The 16046-nt window shown below is 32.5% G+C and overlaps 2 protein-coding genes across 3 annotated transcripts; one reads left to right on the forward strand and one right to left on the reverse strand.

The window, feature by feature from the left end:
- Positions 1 to 4969: 4969 nt before the first annotated feature.
- On the forward strand, positions 4970 to 8187 carry LOC105167066 (uncharacterized). Of its 2 annotated transcripts, XR_848222.3 has the most exons (4): positions 4970 to 5127; positions 5574 to 7131; positions 7442 to 7504; positions 7584 to 7723. XR_848222.3 is itself a non-coding variant. In XM_011086628.3 (3 exons), the coding sequence occupies exons 2-3, from the start codon at positions 5867 to 5869 to the stop codon at positions 7840 to 7842; spliced, it is 1524 nt and encodes a 507-aa protein (XP_011084930.1). In that variant the 5' UTR covers positions 4970 to 5127; positions 5574 to 5866; the 3' UTR covers positions 7843 to 8187. The 2 variants fall into 2 exon arrangements, 1 of the variants encoding a protein (XP_011084930.1); XM_011086628.3 differs by lacking the exon at positions 7442 to 7504 and having other exon boundaries at positions 7584 to 8187.
- Positions 8188 to 9252: 1065 nt separating this feature from the next.
- Positions 9253 to 12401, reverse strand: EPC1 (Nucleotide-diphospho-sugar transferases superfamily protein). Its single transcript, XM_011086629.3, has 5 exons — positions 11932 to 12401; positions 10523 to 10919; positions 9917 to 10080; positions 9727 to 9797; positions 9253 to 9635 (listed from the first exon to the last, which is right to left on the reverse strand). The coding sequence occupies exons 1-5, from the start codon at positions 12117 to 12119 to the stop codon at positions 9475 to 9477; spliced, it is 981 nt and encodes a 326-aa protein (XP_011084931.1). The 5' UTR covers positions 12120 to 12401; the 3' UTR covers positions 9253 to 9474.
- Between the last annotated feature and the right edge of the window lie 3645 nt (positions 12402 to 16046).

Here is a 16046-nt window from a genome sequence, read left to right on the forward strand (position 1 = left end):
CACAGCTTTTTGCCAATTTTTTTTTAAATGTTGAGGTTCTTTTTTTCTTTGTTGAAAAATATATTTTGATCGAAATTGTGTTGAAATTGCTACAATTATTTTTTTAAGGGTGTTATTGAATTGATGAAAAAAATTTAGAGAAATAATCTCAAATGAATCTACTTGTAAAAAAAATAAAATTCATCAATGTTGAACAAAATTTAGTTTAAAATTAGAATTTGAAATTTTTTAAATTTAAAAGCATTCAAATAAATTCAAATTATTTGTCTGTGAGGATCCCAAATGTCGGTATAAAATTCTAATTAAATGTATCTTTTTGGGGTAAAATGTAGACAACCCTTCAACATATGAGATCATTTGCACTTTGGCGCTCGATATATGGGACCTTTTGCACTTTGTCCCCCAATCTTTTAATATAAGCAAAATAAATAAAAAATAGAAAAAGAAATCCTAAAATTGGAGAAAAATTAATACATAATTGCAGATAAACAACTTCACATTATAAAATAAAATCAAACAAAAACATTTGAACTTTTTGCAATATCAAGTGTGTGAAAATCTTAAATCGAGTAAAAAAGTTCACAAACAAAAAATTTCAACACAACAACAAAATTAGCAGAACATTATAAAAATTAAAAAAAAAACACAGATGAAAAAATAAGAAAAACTCACGGTCGCAAATGAAGAAATTGAACTTAAAAAATCCAAATAAAAACAATTACAAAAGAGTGCAACCTCATAACAAAACCAAATACATTACTATTGTATTAAAAGAGGAAAAATCAAACCTAAAAAAGAAAGAAAAAGATCATGTATATTTCTGTCGATGCCACCATTAAATATATGTATGTATTTCAGTCTGTGCCAATATTACATATGGCTTGTAAGATGAAGTGTTATATGTGCAGATCAAACATTAAATTTTCAAAAAATAATTCTCCTTTTTTCTCCATTTTTTAGAAGTTTCTCCATATTTTTTTAATATTTTAATTTATTTTGATAAAAAGGTTGGGGGCAATCTGCATTTAACCCTTGTAATTTTATTCAATCTAAAATCACCCTTAGATGCGTGTACACACGTGAATGGAATATTCATCATTATTTTTTGGAAAATAATAAAATCATAAGATTGGATGAAAAAGTGTAAAAAAAAAAAAAAAAACAAAGAGGATTAGGGGGAACATGCAAATGACTCCGTACAATAAAGGGTGTTAGTATTTTACTCTTATTTTTAATATTTTGCAGAAAAATGTTGTGTTATTAGGTTAGGATATTAAGCTATACAAGTATTCGCAATTAACATTGTTAAGTGTTATTCGTAATGTTTTAGTTTAGTGATTAAAGTTAACATTGAAGTCTCATAAAAAAGTTTGAGGTGATAGGTTCGAGTTTTATAACATATGTGAATTGTTGTATTTTTAATCATATTGTTATCGATTATTAAAAAAAAAAAAAAAAGGGTTGTTAAGTGCCCAAAAGTAGGGTGTACAAGTGGGCTTAACCTAAATATATTTTAAGTGGGCTTGAGTCTTCGGCCCAATAAGGAAATTTATATGGTGTAACTCAACCCAAGTGATATAAGTATCAAGTCAAATATATAATGGGCCAAATGCTCTAGCCCACTTATGAATCTTTTCAATTTTTCTTATTGCTCCAATAAGAATTATAAATTCAACTCATAAATTAGCTAACGGGAAAATATAAATTTGTCAAAGTTTAATTTAAAAATGAACCAGAATTCAATGTGGCGTATATAGCTCGAAAATGTAAAATAAAAATTCCTGAATTGATTGTGCTAGATATATTAAAAATTGAGAAATCTAATGCATCTCCGTATACACTAATGCATGTGAAGAGTTATATTTTCACATTTATAAGGATAATTTGATAAAAAAAATCCTTTCTACCCACAAAATATCAATAGTAAGTCAATCAACAAAGGTTGTGAATTTTGATTAACTGATCAGATGTCCCTATTCTAAAAGATACAAATACTCTTTGGGGACTGTCCAAAAGGAAAAGAAGGGCAGAAATTAGAAACAGAATGTATATGCAGGTAGTGATGAAATGGGCAGCCTTCATTTGTGATAAGGTGGCATTTTTCATTGAAAAGTTGTTCAAAAAGACTGGAAAATTTCAGTAGGTGAAAGGGTTGGTTGAATAGTGGTTTTCACTTCACTATCAATTTTGAACAATTCTCACTCCAAAAACATATCTATAAATCATCTTCATTTTAGAAACTTTTGCTACTATGAGTTAAACAACTCTCACATGATTTTTTTCACCAATTACCAAACTTGCCCTGTACACTAAAATTGCCAACCACCCAATATCTGGATTTCTGTACAACAATACGTGTGTGTCTCTCTGTGTATATATATATTTAAAAAAATATAATTAAAATTAGAGTTTTTCGATTTTAATTAATATGAAATAATATTAGGTCAAGACTGGATCTGTGTTTCTGATACATTTGAATTTCTGTTTTCTTTTTCCAAAAATGTTAATTCCATTTTAGTTTGGTAGAGTTGTCCAGAAAGAAGGTTTTGAAAAAGGTATGAAAATTCTAGAAATTGAAAAGGTGTACAAGTTTGGTTGTAATGTGTAGTCTGTTTCTAGTTTATTCTGAACAAACAGAAACAAACGGACACAACATCCATGCCTTGCTCAATCAACCAAAACCATGTTTTTACACTTGCAATTACATTCACCTTTCCTACAATTTAAGGAACGAAAATATTAAATAACTTAAATTAAGGGATAAAAAGTGATTGATCAAAAAAGAAAAACATGCAGTACAAAATAAACATGTTGTAGGTTTCTTCTGAGTGAGCAGCCCATGACTGTGGAGTTGTCTATATCAATATTCCAATCATAAACCAAACAAGAATTAGGTAAGCTACAATGCTCATCAACTTTTAACATAATTAAAACTCTCCAATATTTAGAAAATAAATTAGTGTATGATTAATTAAGGGTCATAACAAATATTTTAACTATAATAATAATTATTATTTCCTACATCTATTTATTTTTAACAATAAAAGTTAGCCATAATTGACTATTATATTTTATCAAATAACTTGTTCATTTGACTTTCCTATCCCCAGAAAATTCAACTTCACATTCCTTTAAAGTCTCTCCACTAGAAAAAAAAAAAGAAAAGAAAATTATGATTTTATTTACTAAGGATTGAAAATATAGTAAATAATTATTATTGATCATGATTAAATAAAAATCGATATACTCACTATAAAAATTATTTTTGCTATTGGTATGGACCACGATAAATATTTACCCCAAGGGACTGGTTTAACCAAGGGTTTCACCTAAAAGTGATTGGTTTATATGAAATGTAGATATACACATTATCTATCTATGCTATAATTAATTAAATTCAAAGGGTTTTAAAAATTAACTTGATATGCAATAAGTAGACGTGCGAAAATACCCTTATTCTTCTTTCCGTAAATAGATCCTCATGTCCATAAATATAATTTCATCTAGAAGATTAATAACGACCAGCATCTAACTTCTATTAAGTTCCATTTTTCTTAAAATAGTCGTATATAATTTTATTTCTTGATTCTGTTATAAAAATTATGATTTTAATTTTCGATCGTAAACACATTATTACCGTCACAAATATAAATATATTTATTTTAAAAAATTATGCACACACATCAAATATAATCGATTAACAATGTGTATTAGAGTTTGTTCCTATGGGAGGATGATAAGGAGTCCTAAATTTTTGTGGCCTTGCTTGTCCCACCAAATTAGACTTCAGCAAACAAAATAAAATGAAAAATCTTGACATTATTTTTTTGAGAAAAAGAAAAGGGTTGTAAACAAACAAGCGCAAAGGAGGTTAAGGCACGTGGTGTAGGGTATCCAATGGGTTAGAAGACACGTGCTCTTTACTCTGCGCTTCCATTGCCCAAGGACTATAAAGTATAAACTGGTGAACATACTCAACTGAAACCGGTAACACATGGCATGCATAATTCTTTAATATTTATTTAAAATAATTTTTTAATTTTTCAAATCGCAAGTAATTTATATATAATTACACCGAATATTAAAGGAGAAAAGTGTGATTATTTCAATTTTTTATTATAAATAAATGTTGGTTTTTCAATTTGAGCAGTGAGTAGCAGTTAGAGAATAAGTTTAGTGTTCACAGAATCAAACATTAGTCATATAAATTGTCATAAAGTGTTTATACATAATTAAATAAGGAACTTGACTTTCTTAGGTAAAATTTGAATACATGAATGAAAAGCTAATAACGATGGCAGATTTTAAGGTGGACTTTCTTAAAGTTACAATTGTTGAGAGGAGTTTAACTTATTCTATCGTATTCCTAACAAAATTAATTTTCTATTAAAATGTGAGATGACGGCATATGTAATTAAAAACAAAGACGATAAAGGGTAGTGTAAATATAACTTGTATATAAAGGCTGAAAAGGAGGGAGGAATAAATAGGTAAGTTACACGTCATTTTTAAAGTTTGTTATAATTATAATAACTCTTAGTTATTTAAAAAATTAAAAATATTTTTTATAATTAATGGTCGTCTATCCAATATTATTAGCAGATGGCCTAGCAACGTTCGAACCCAATTCTTCATCCGACGAGGGCCCAATGAGGTCGCAACTCGAATCATAGGAATATTATTGATGACAATCTATCATTGTATGTGGTATTTATTAGAAGTTCGTTAATTTTAAAAATTATTTATAATTTTTTAATAGTAAAAAATATTTATAATCATAACATGTTTCAAAATAATTCATTGTAATTTACCAAAACTGAATAAGTAAATGTTGCATCTTGCATGTCCGGGGGTGGGGGGTGGGGGTGAGTGATGGTAACACATGATGTTGTTCTCCTCATCAGCCCCACTGGTCCTAAAAGTGCAACTCTTGTTTTTGGTGCTTACTAAATATCGTCTTCTCATCTCCACAATTATCTTCCTATCCTTCTATCCAATCTTCCATCTCCCTCTTTTTATCATCTTATTGTTCTTCTATATATACACGTACACATACATATATACCACATAAGAAAGAAAGAATCATCTCACTTCACACCCCTCCTCCACTTCCACACTTGAATTCCGGTGAGTTTTCAAGAACCCTCTTGTGAAATATGTTGTTCTTGCCGCGTTCATGTTCATGTTCGTGTTCTCTTCTCTGTTTTATTATTATTAGAATATCTGTTGCTGAATGCATTGTTTTCGATGAAACGAAACATGGGTTCCTCGTAATTCCTTGCATTATGTTAGTTCGAATGTGAAAAAATTAGAGCTTTCTGAAAAATAAGAAAAAAATGATACACACACACATAATATGTGTATGTGCTTGCTTGTTTGTGTGTCTTTTCTTTGTTAAATTTGTGAAGATATTTCCTGTTTATGTTGCTTTGTTTGATTTTGATTTGCCAAAAGGCGTGTGTGTGTGTGAATGAGAATGGAGATCAGTGGTGGAGTGGGAGTTCACAAAAGTGAGATCTTTACATTTGACTATGACTATAATTTAATGTTTTTCTTACATCTGTGTGTCACAGGTTTGATTGAATTTAAAGCAAAGTCTAGACTCTACTCATCCATTTCTTTTCCAAGATCCGAGAGAGATTCATACAACAGCAGCAAGTTCAAGATTTCTCTTTGTTTTTCCCTTTTTCCTCGATGGATTGAAAGGACTCCTTTTACACGGGCTCTCCGTTATCTGATTTTGACTGTTTCTTCACCCCCCACTATTTTTAGTCACACCTCCTCTCTTTCTGCTCAGCCTTTGGTCTTCTTGCTAATCCAGCTTTTGTTATAGTCCCTTTGCTTTGTTCTGTTGATTAGCAAAATAATGAGGCTCAAAGCTTTTTCATCCATTGTGGATTGCTCACATCATGCCTCTCAAGCCTTTGCTCCTACCGTCCCTTCATCCCTTTTCGCATCGTCTTTTCGTTGTCGGCCTGTCTCCCTTATTGTTCTTTCCGACCCTTTTGTATCAAAAACTCTCTTGAAGTCTCAATCTTTTAACAAGATTTCGAGAGGTCATACTATTCGACGTTCGTGTAGCTCAAACTTGGATGATGTTGATCACGAGGAACCATCGTTTCAAGTAGAAGGATTGGCTAATAATTCTGGTGGAGTGGATAGTGGGGACGATGGAAGGCATAGGAAAAAGAATGTACATTGCGCAACATCCAAGAAAAGCCCATTTGCGGGTGAAAATGGAGGGGATCAAGATTCGTTCTTGCATTCAAGATTCGATTTCTTGGAGCCAATGATGCTCGGGATTAGGCCGGAGTTCCCGGATTGGCCGGATCAAGAGACTGTTGTTTGGGCTACAATTGAACAAAAGGCTAAGAGTTGTGACATTCCCCTGTCTCTTAGGATGATAAAGAAGAAACTACAACGGGAAGAGGGCTTTACAGAATCCAAAGAATCGCCTGCGTATTGCTCTGTGAAGACGGCTTTCTCTTCAATGGTTTTCATTGTCGTTGAACTTCAGAGCTATGCGCTGCATATGAGGGAAGCTTTGTGCCACGAGGATCTAGAGATAATTTCCTCTAAAGTGCAAAAAGAAATGCATTCTTCATTTGTGTGGCTATTCCAGCAAGTGTTTTCAAGAACTCCGGTTTTGATGCTACATGTAATGATCCTTTTGGCAAATTTCAGTGTGCATTCTGCCTCCCGTGATATTGCCGTTGCTGAGACCTCGCCTTCAAGAGTGTCAACAGAACTGTTTTCTGTCGAAGAGAAACAAGTTCAATACTATCCCTCATCACTATCATCTTTGGTCTCAGAAACCGGTATTGGCAGTATTGGGGAAAAAACACAAATTGGAGAGTTGCAACTGGAGAGTGAGGCAGAGATGAAGTTGTGGAACTCAATGGTGGATGATGCAGCAAAGATGCGGGAAGGTATTGATGACGAGGTTCTTGATCACGAGACAATGCAATATTTCGTTTCACCAGTGTCCGTGGAGCTAGAACCTGACGTCTACGAGGACTATCTTCGGACGGACCTCTTGTATCAAATGAACTTGTCCCAAGATCCTAATAATCCACTTTTACTCTGCAATTACGCGCAGTTTTTGCACCTTGTTGCTCACGATTATGACAGGTGAACTTGTCAAATCTCTTATCTTCGTTTCTGATTAGTCCTGTGATGATAGATAACATAAATTGTCTTTGCTGACTTTTGAGTAGTGTTCAAAACTTGTATTGATGAGATAAATATGCATGCGCACTCATAAATCATTGACATTTTCCTCAACTGTATTTGAATTTTCGCGATCAAAAGGGATGTCATGTAAATATCGTAAACTTAAAGCCTAAAAGGATGTTTTGGTGATTCCAAAAGGAAAAGTAGAGTCAGTAATTACACTAAAAACTCTCAGGGAGGTCATTGTAATTGATTCGTTCTTTTATAGGGCTGATTGAATGCTTAGAGTCTAATGATCATCCACACAACTATTATTTGCTCCATTGAAGTGGTGAGTTAAACTTTAGCAGTCAAGGTGGTTTATTTATGATGTCATACTGAAAATCTTGCCAACTTTTGTTGCTTAACAGGGCCGAGGAATGCTTCAAACGAGCAGTACAAGTATTGCCACTGGATGCTGAGCCTCTGTGCCTTTATGCAAACTTCTTATGGACCGTTAGGAGGGATTACTGGGGAGCCGAGGACCGGTTCCTGCAGTCCATGTCAGTCGAACCGAATAGCTCCTATTATGCCTCCAGATACGCGAATTTCTTGTGGAACACCGGCGGTGAAGAAACCTGTTTCCCTCTCAACAATCCCCACAACCCAAACATGTTGGAGAAAGAATAAAGATGGTCCTTTCCTCGTTTCAAGATTCAATTGTAATCGCCGGTGGTCAAGGCCAGAAGTCAAAACACGGAAGAATTCATACTGTAACGGTGAATACTAGTCGAGACGATGGAGGTGAACTAAGGTTAGGGTGAAGGGAAAGACTTAGAAATGTTTGAACAGGACAATTAAGACACCAGAAACAGCCGCTTCCACTTGGAATTTACCAAAAAATTCTCAAATTGTACAGAAGGTAAAGAATTCGGCGTGCATGAGTGACATTTGCATGCTTGTGGACTGGAAAAAATGAACATTATGTGTATATTGCAGATAATTTATGAAAGAGCAATCATTTTGAGTTTTGCATGCATTTTCTTATCAGTTTTCTGACAGTGATTTTCATGAGACGAATTAATTATTTACTGCTGTATAAATATGAATGAAGAACTTGATGTTTTATTCATGTTTGGATCATAATCTCTGGTGATAAAATCGTTTAATCTCAATATAAATTCTTGTGGGATGTAATCGAGTATTGTGCAAAAATGTCAATTAAATGTACAAATCATTTTAAATATATATATATATATATATATATATTTGTATTTGTTAGACAAATGTGAGATCAAATTGGAGAAAATGATGTGAATAATGTACACATAGGGAGGATAATGTTTATGACATTATACATGAAAATTGATATAATGAATGGAGAAAGGATATCTGTATTTGAGTTTTAATAATTTTGGTAACTCAGAGATGTAGATAAAGTTTCAATCAAATTTGGGACACAAGAAAATTGAACCGGGAAACCTTTGTCCCATTAGTACTGATTGGATCATATGAATATGACATCTATGACTTCAAAAAAAAGTAGGGCTAAGAAAAAAGGAAATAGTATAAATTAAAATTTTTGGGATGCAAGATTGTTTCTTTATTCAGTCTAATTTATTCTAGCAATAATATCTCAGTCCAGTGATTATGATTGAAATTTTTTGAACAGGATCAAAATAATGAGTTTGAGTAGCACTAAATATATGGGTAAATATTTATTTCATTTTAATGTACTGAAATATTGATATAATTATGATTCTAATAAATAAAAAGAAAGTGTAATTTCTTTTTCAGTCGAGGACTTTTTCTACTTTAATAATGTTTTAACTTTTGAATTAAGTAATTGATTATTTGGAGAATATAATCGGATAGATTGTTCTTTTATTCCAAAGAAGAAAGACTCAACAAATTTTGGTGAATTGTAAAAACAAATTGGGTGTAATTATTTTTTTTAAAAAATAATCGTTGAAAATTCAAATGCACGTCAATCATCATTACGGGAACTAATCCTTGTATTATTATGATATTTTAAGTTGAATTATTTCAATTGAGAATAATAAATTAGTAATTTTTGAGAAACTGAGCTGAATGAATGCATTTTGCATAGAACCCACTTAAACCTGACCATTTGCTACTCATAAAAACTACACTGAAGTACAAGAGTACAAGGGAACCTACGTGAATGGAGTAATTCTGTTTCTATCACCACTTGACAATAATTTAGTAAGGCAATAAAGTTACAACGTGGGAACTGGTAAGATTTGGAATGTGTGAAGTGAACAAAATGAGTGGTGAAAACGGCTGAGAAACCAGACCTCATCACCAAAACCAGCTACAACGGCTATCCACGGCCTTCACCGAAGTGGATACCAACGGCATCCGCCCATACTCGGCTGCAAACCAATTAACACATTGCGTCCGCTTCTCGTGGTGCCCTCCCAGGCTACTAATTCCGGTCGAACCGATCTCAAATATACTACCTATACACCACGCAATATAAGGTACATGTAAATTGTGAGAATATAATAAAATACTTAAGAGGAAAGAAGGTCGAGCAAACAAATTTATTACCTTTCACCCAAATAGGAGGAGCCCCAGTTGCATTAGCTACGAGGAAAGACATCGCAATATCTTCACAATTTCTGGTAGATAACAGCAATTAGGAAAAACATCTTATGGTTAGGAAAGGAGACGGAGCAATGAAAAACTGAAATAAAAGACAAAGTTAGTGTACTAATTATCATTTGAGAATAATAAGAACCTGTTCTTGGTGACATATTCTCGAATGGATGATGGCATTTCATTAGTGTACATACTGAGATATTTCTTATGAAAGAAGGCAGCCTTAGAGAGAATCATACTATACGTTCCCGTCCACCAAACAGACCACCATCCACTGTAAGTGTACTTGTCCTGATTGCCATTCTGAGACAACAAGAAAAGAGACAATTTAACGCAAGAACTAATGATCCAGACAGATATTATATTCCAAGAGAGTGGCTGTTCAAAAGGAGCACTACACCAGCACTATAAACGGCCTCACAAAATTCATCAGGTGTCTCTAAGTGCCAACTTAAGTTGCATCCACTTCATAACAGAGTTTCTCCAACCAATGTCCATGCAGCAACTTAAATGGGTTAATGTACTATATACAGAGCCAATCAGCTTTTGATCATGACTGAAAGGTACTTTTCCATGAGTGATCTTTATAAGTTAAGGTATTTAGAATATTACATCCAGATACTTTTTTTAGAATTTGACATATTATGGAAAAATAATCTGAATTGTAGGCAAATGATACATACTTCATCTACCTAGACTTTACTGTTGTTTTTGCAGATCTTTGTGAGTATCATAGAGTACATACCGATTTATCAATCCAGTGAATACGAGGAACAAATCCCACCATCGTATCTGGTGCACTTTGCCAGACACTGAAAGCAAACTCTACCGTTGTGCATGGGAATATAATGTCATCGTCAATTGAAAAGACCACATCAGACTTCAAATCCTTGATTTCTTTAAATCTGTTGTTCAAACTATCTTCCTTATTAATATCAAATTTCAACACAATTTCTCGATGATGCTTGGAATTCAACTTTATAACATGGTTTAGAAAGTTGATAAGAGATTCTGAAGGAGGGTCAGGCTCACTCCACACAATATGTATGGAATCAAGCCCAGGACATGATGCATAATGAGATATGGACTGCTTCAAGAGATCATTTCTTTTCCATGTGTTAATCAATAAGGTATATCCTTTCCTGCACAACGTATAAAGTGATAATTAGTTAAGATCAACTACTCAACTACTTTTTTGTACATGTCTGTGTGTGCACATGCATAGATACATAGAGACAGAAACTGGTAAGTCCATACATGCATAAATGCAAATCTACACATCCAAAGAATTATTTCCCATTCCAAAGCAATCCTTTGCAAATTCTCAATATAGACACACAACTAAATTGCCAACGTCCAAATTCTAGAGAATCATATCATGGACAGAGCAATTTTTTATATTTGACCTGTTTAGTTAAAGAGAGAGATGCCGAAATCTAAAAGGAACAAACTGCCAGGATAAATGAGACATGAGCTCCTAAAGAACTCATGACAAACTCATGCCTCAGTCAAGCAAGGACGTATTTGTCCATACTTAGTGCAGAAAACAACCCCCGAACCGCGGATCGTCAAGTGCTTACAGTTCTGAATATATAATAATTCCATAAAACTGTAAATTGCTAAAAAAAGTGAAAACAAAAGCAGCAAAGCACTCAGATATTATTTAAAATTGTAAACTGCTAAATGAACCAAAGGGGTGTACTATAAACTATCAAGAATCAGAAAACTGGAAAAACAGTTGCATATAAAGAAGATGCTAAGAATGATTGGGCAACACTGCTTACTTCTATCATGCCCAGGTATGGTAAAATACCAACCGAGTGAATCCGATAATCCTTTTAGTTTTACAACCCAAAAAGTAAAATAAGTATGAATTCTTCACTTGTCCTAACTTTTACTCCTCTCTCTCTTGGAGTTTATACTATATACCAAGGATAATTACAAGGGCAATCACTTAAAAGAGTAAGTAAGACATTAAAATACGTAAGCAAGAAAACAAGATCAATATTTCCAGCAAAAAGAATAATAAGATCCAGAGCATTTAATAGTCCAATCCAATAATTAGATACAGATTGGTGCAAACTAACGATGAATTTTGAACTAGAAGACGGCGGCAAATCATACGAAAATTGAGACGATTTAACAGAATCGTACCGAGGGAGAGAGGATCGGGGAAGAGAACCAGCGTATTGCTTCCATCCCATAAACGACGTCGTGCGGCCTGAGAGCGCGATTAATGTGAACAAGATGCAACAGGCCAGCAACAGCTTTATCTTCGCCGATCCGACGGCTAACACCGCTCCCTGCCTTATCGTCCTCCGACTGAAAAGGCTTGTCCTCATATTATCGCCTGTAGTTTACGGAACAAAGGCTGTCTGAAAAAATGGCGTTACTAAGCGACTCGCCGGGCGATCCAAGTCGAGTCAGTGGGGGGAGTATTGGTTTCGAGCGGTGAAGATTCCATAAAACAAAGGGGTGCGTGAGTTGAAGGGACGGCGGCGACGATCAGTTCAGGGCGGCGATGACGTCATCCTTCGCCCTTGAGTTCAACAGTCGCATACGCGATGAGACATATATTGAGAGGTATGGAGAGAGAGAAAGACAGGGCAAATGATATTTAGGAAGTTCGTTAATTAACGTTACCTTTTCCCCAATTTCTCTTTTGTCTTTTTCAATGTTTTTAAAGTTAATACTTTCCTTTAGAAAAAAATTATTTTTTTTAATCCAAGTTTTTTTCCCCTTTTAAGATACCCAAAGATTTCTATATTTAAATAAAAAAAATATGATAATAAATAATTAAAAATGATTATATTTACCCCTAATTTATGATCTATTCGTACAAATCACTCTTATTTGTTTTTCAAAAAATACACACATCTTAAAAAAAATCGATACCATTACACGAATAATTCATATTTTTTAGCTGTCAATTGTTTATAATTATATAAAAAATAAGAATAATTTATGTAAATAAATCATAAATTAAGAAATATAAATATAAGTATCCATAATATTTATGATTTGGTAGATATATATCCGGAGAGAAGTAACCAAAAAATATGAATATAATTATACATAATAAATGGTTGCATTGTTCATTAGTTAAATTTTGGATCAAACATAATTTAGTCCCCAAAAATTCAAAAAAAATGAATGCAAATTTGGACTGAATTTTGAATTAGTTAGTAGGTTAGAGGGAATTCATAAAAACCTATTTGTATAGTGTGTCCCTAGAGGTAAAGAGAGTCTAGAGAATAGCAGCATCTACCTCCAATCTTGAAAATGGATGCTTATCAACAATTAATTGGTTGAACTAACTTAAATTTTGTGAAAATCTAAATATTCCCACAAATTTTTTTGTCATAAATAATTAGCAAGAAATATTGCTTGTTTAAAAAATATTATAGGTATGATAAAATAGTGTAGAAAATAGGGAAAAACACTTTATTCTCTCCATAGGTCTGAAGAAAATAGGGAAAAACCACTTTATTCTCTCCATAGGTCTGAATTATCATTATCATTTATCCATGATGAAGTACACAAGCGATAGCTTATAAAATCCTGACCCATGCAAATGCCAATTCACATCTATCTCACGTGCATTAAAACAAAGTTGGTGGGTCAAGCAATTAACTGACATTTTCTATTGTAGATTAGGCCGAGAGAGTCTAAAAGATTTGCTAACCATCCAAGCCCACTACCTTAGCCCAACTTTAATTGGGCTCTCATTTAAGTGTGTTTGTTTATTCATTTCAATATAAATGAAATAAAATAATCATTTTAAAAAGGAATTATGACCCTCAATCAATTGGTTAAAATAGCATCACTCTTATTTTAAATAATATAAAATAATCTTGTTTTGAAAAAAATAAATAAATTATATAAGTTCAGAAACAAGATGTTTTTACAACACTTAAATAACTTATATTTATAAAAAGATATATCAATTTAAAAAATGAATACAGCCAAACACCCTACTAACATAATATTAATCACCTATTTATTGTCAAGCTATAAGTCTCCATTTATATACATTTTCTTTTTTAGTTCTTTGTCTTTAATATAGACATGGAATCGACAAAACAAAAGAGACAAGACACCACTAATTTTCAAGGTTATTCTGCCTTCATAATCGAAACATAATGCAGATTAATTTATGTTATCCTGTAATTACCAACTAATAAATGTGATTAATATAAGCAAATGGGTATTAATCATTGATTGTATATGCTGCCAAGGATGCCAGCGTGGGAAATCTCAATTATATGATTGGTAGAGATCATCACCAGCTCAATTCACAGACACACCAAATGATGGTCCAACCAGGGCACGAATATTCACTTTCCATTATTATTAATACCGGCCATCGTGCCACGTGGTATCTATATATGTATATTTTAATATTTAAAAACAAAAACAAAAGAATCACAATTAAATTTTTTATTTTTTTAATTATGAATATTGTAATATTTAAAAATTGATGTAGCAGTATCATTAACCATCGTTTATAAGGGTAGAAGGTCGTTACTTTCTATATCAGTATAGATAGACATCTAAAATCATGGGTATAAAAATTATCATATTTAAAATTTAGTGTGTCAATGTTATTGACTGTAGTTTGAGTGTAAATATTTTTTTTCTTTTTCTTTTTAAATATTAGTATAGATGAATTAATGTTGTATTTCATATTATACACACATATATTTATGTTTCATAAATGTAGTAAAATATGCTTTGAAATAAATAAATTTGATGTAGGTCGCTCAAAATTAGGATTTTCGGATCGGGGTCGCTAGGTCGAATAGCTGGGTCGTGATCGCTAAATCCTTCTTTTAAGTTACCTGGAGTGGATCCTGAGAACACAGCAAACGTCAGACTAGCCGAGAAGCCCTCGGCGATGGCCCTCCGATACTTAAGTTAGAAAAGGCGGGGTCGAAAATAAGATAAAGGGATCGAATTAGAGCATAAATTGGCGGTAAAAGTAGGTGATAAAAGCGTATTTGAAATACCATAAATGGGGGTATTTATACTGGTACGATACCCTCTGTATGCGTTACACGTGGCTCCAGTGAAGGCGCGCCACGTCACCCTCTGTCGGACCTGTAGCCGCCACTGCTGCAATTATACAGTGGGTCCCATCTTGCGCAGTCATAGGGGCAGTCATAGGGTACAGTGATTATGCTGAAAATAGGGGGGTATTTCGGTAATTGTGTAATTCTTCTTATCAAAATTATAAAAAAAGTTCTACGTAATAGCATGTATATATAAAACAATAAAATAATAATTTACCAAAAATAAATAAATAATGTAGGGTGTTGTCAGCATTAGGCACCGCCTCAAATTATTCATTGATTTATTTGTCCACTAATATTAGGTAGTGATTGGGACGTGAAATCGTGACCTTCAAATATTTTACTTAATTCTCTTTATAGTTAAATTTAAATATTTTGCTATCTCATGCATAAATAATATTTTAATTTTTTGAATTGAATATATAAGTCAATTATATTATCATTTTCAAGAAAATAGACTACCACTAACAATTAAATGCAATATATATATATATATATATGTGACATGGACTTTTTTAATTGAGCCAACCACATTCACAAATTATAATAGAAAACTGAAAATTGAATTAAATCCGAGTTGGGGCAGAAGAAAAGTCATTCTGTTTTATAATAATTTGGATGAGAAGGGGCAATGAGCCAAGCATGCCATTTACCGACACCAACAACAAAAGTTGAAATTCAATTTTCAATATTTCCTTTTTTAAGAAAAATGGTAATTACACTATTACATAATTGTATCGATGTTTTAATAATTCGGGCAATTGAATAATATCGTTTTAATAAATATATCAATATAACTAATATTATTAAATAAATAATAATAATAAGTAAAATTAGTAGTCACACTTTAGTGAAATTCAAAACTCATGACTCAATCTAAATTGTGGGGATCCAACTTTAACTATTAGGACAATTTAAATTGGCGAGTCGAGGTTGTGCTTTATTGTTTATAATTTCTCATTTCACCTTATACACGGTGGATTGAATTTTTTATTTTGATTAATATATATACATTGTGTGTATAAATATATTATTATTATATGTTTTATTTAATATTTATATATATATCATGTATATATTGAATGAAATAACATATGAAATTGTTACATCAACAACCATGAGAAGTAATAGTATATTTCACGTATATACATTAAATCTTTTGTGGGCAAGACAAGAAGTAGTGTGATGAAACGTGAA

The sequence above is a fragment of the Sesamum indicum genome, linkage group LG7 (genome assembly GCF_026168435.1).
Source record: "Sesamum indicum cultivar Baizhima isolate 11 linkage group LG7, ASM2616843v1, whole genome shotgun sequence".
NCBI classification, from domain to species: Eukaryota; Viridiplantae; Streptophyta; class Magnoliopsida; order Lamiales; family Pedaliaceae; genus Sesamum; species Sesamum indicum.

Bases quoted from the DNA above. Each gene is read 5' to 3' on its own strand.
- LOC105167066 (XM_011086628.3), top strand. From the start codon at position 5,867: ATGAGGCTCAAAGCTTTTTCATCCATTGTGGATTGCTCACATCATGCC. The intron at 7,132-7,583 runs GTGAACTTGTCA...GTTGCTTAACAG, and splicing joins GTTGCTCACGATTATGACAG to GGCCGAGGAATGCTTCAAAC.
- EPC1 (XM_011086629.3), bottom strand. From the start codon at position 12,119: ATGAGGACAAGCCTTTTCAGTCGGAGGACGATAAGGCAGGGAGCGGTG. The intron at 10,920-11,931 runs GTACGATTCTGT...TACGTTGTGCAG, and splicing joins CCCCGATCCTCTCTCCCTCG to GAAAGGATATACCTTATTGA. The intron at 10,081-10,522 runs GTATGTACTCTA...TTGTTGTCTCAG, and splicing joins TTCACTGGATTGATAAATCG to AATGGCAATCAGGACAAGTA.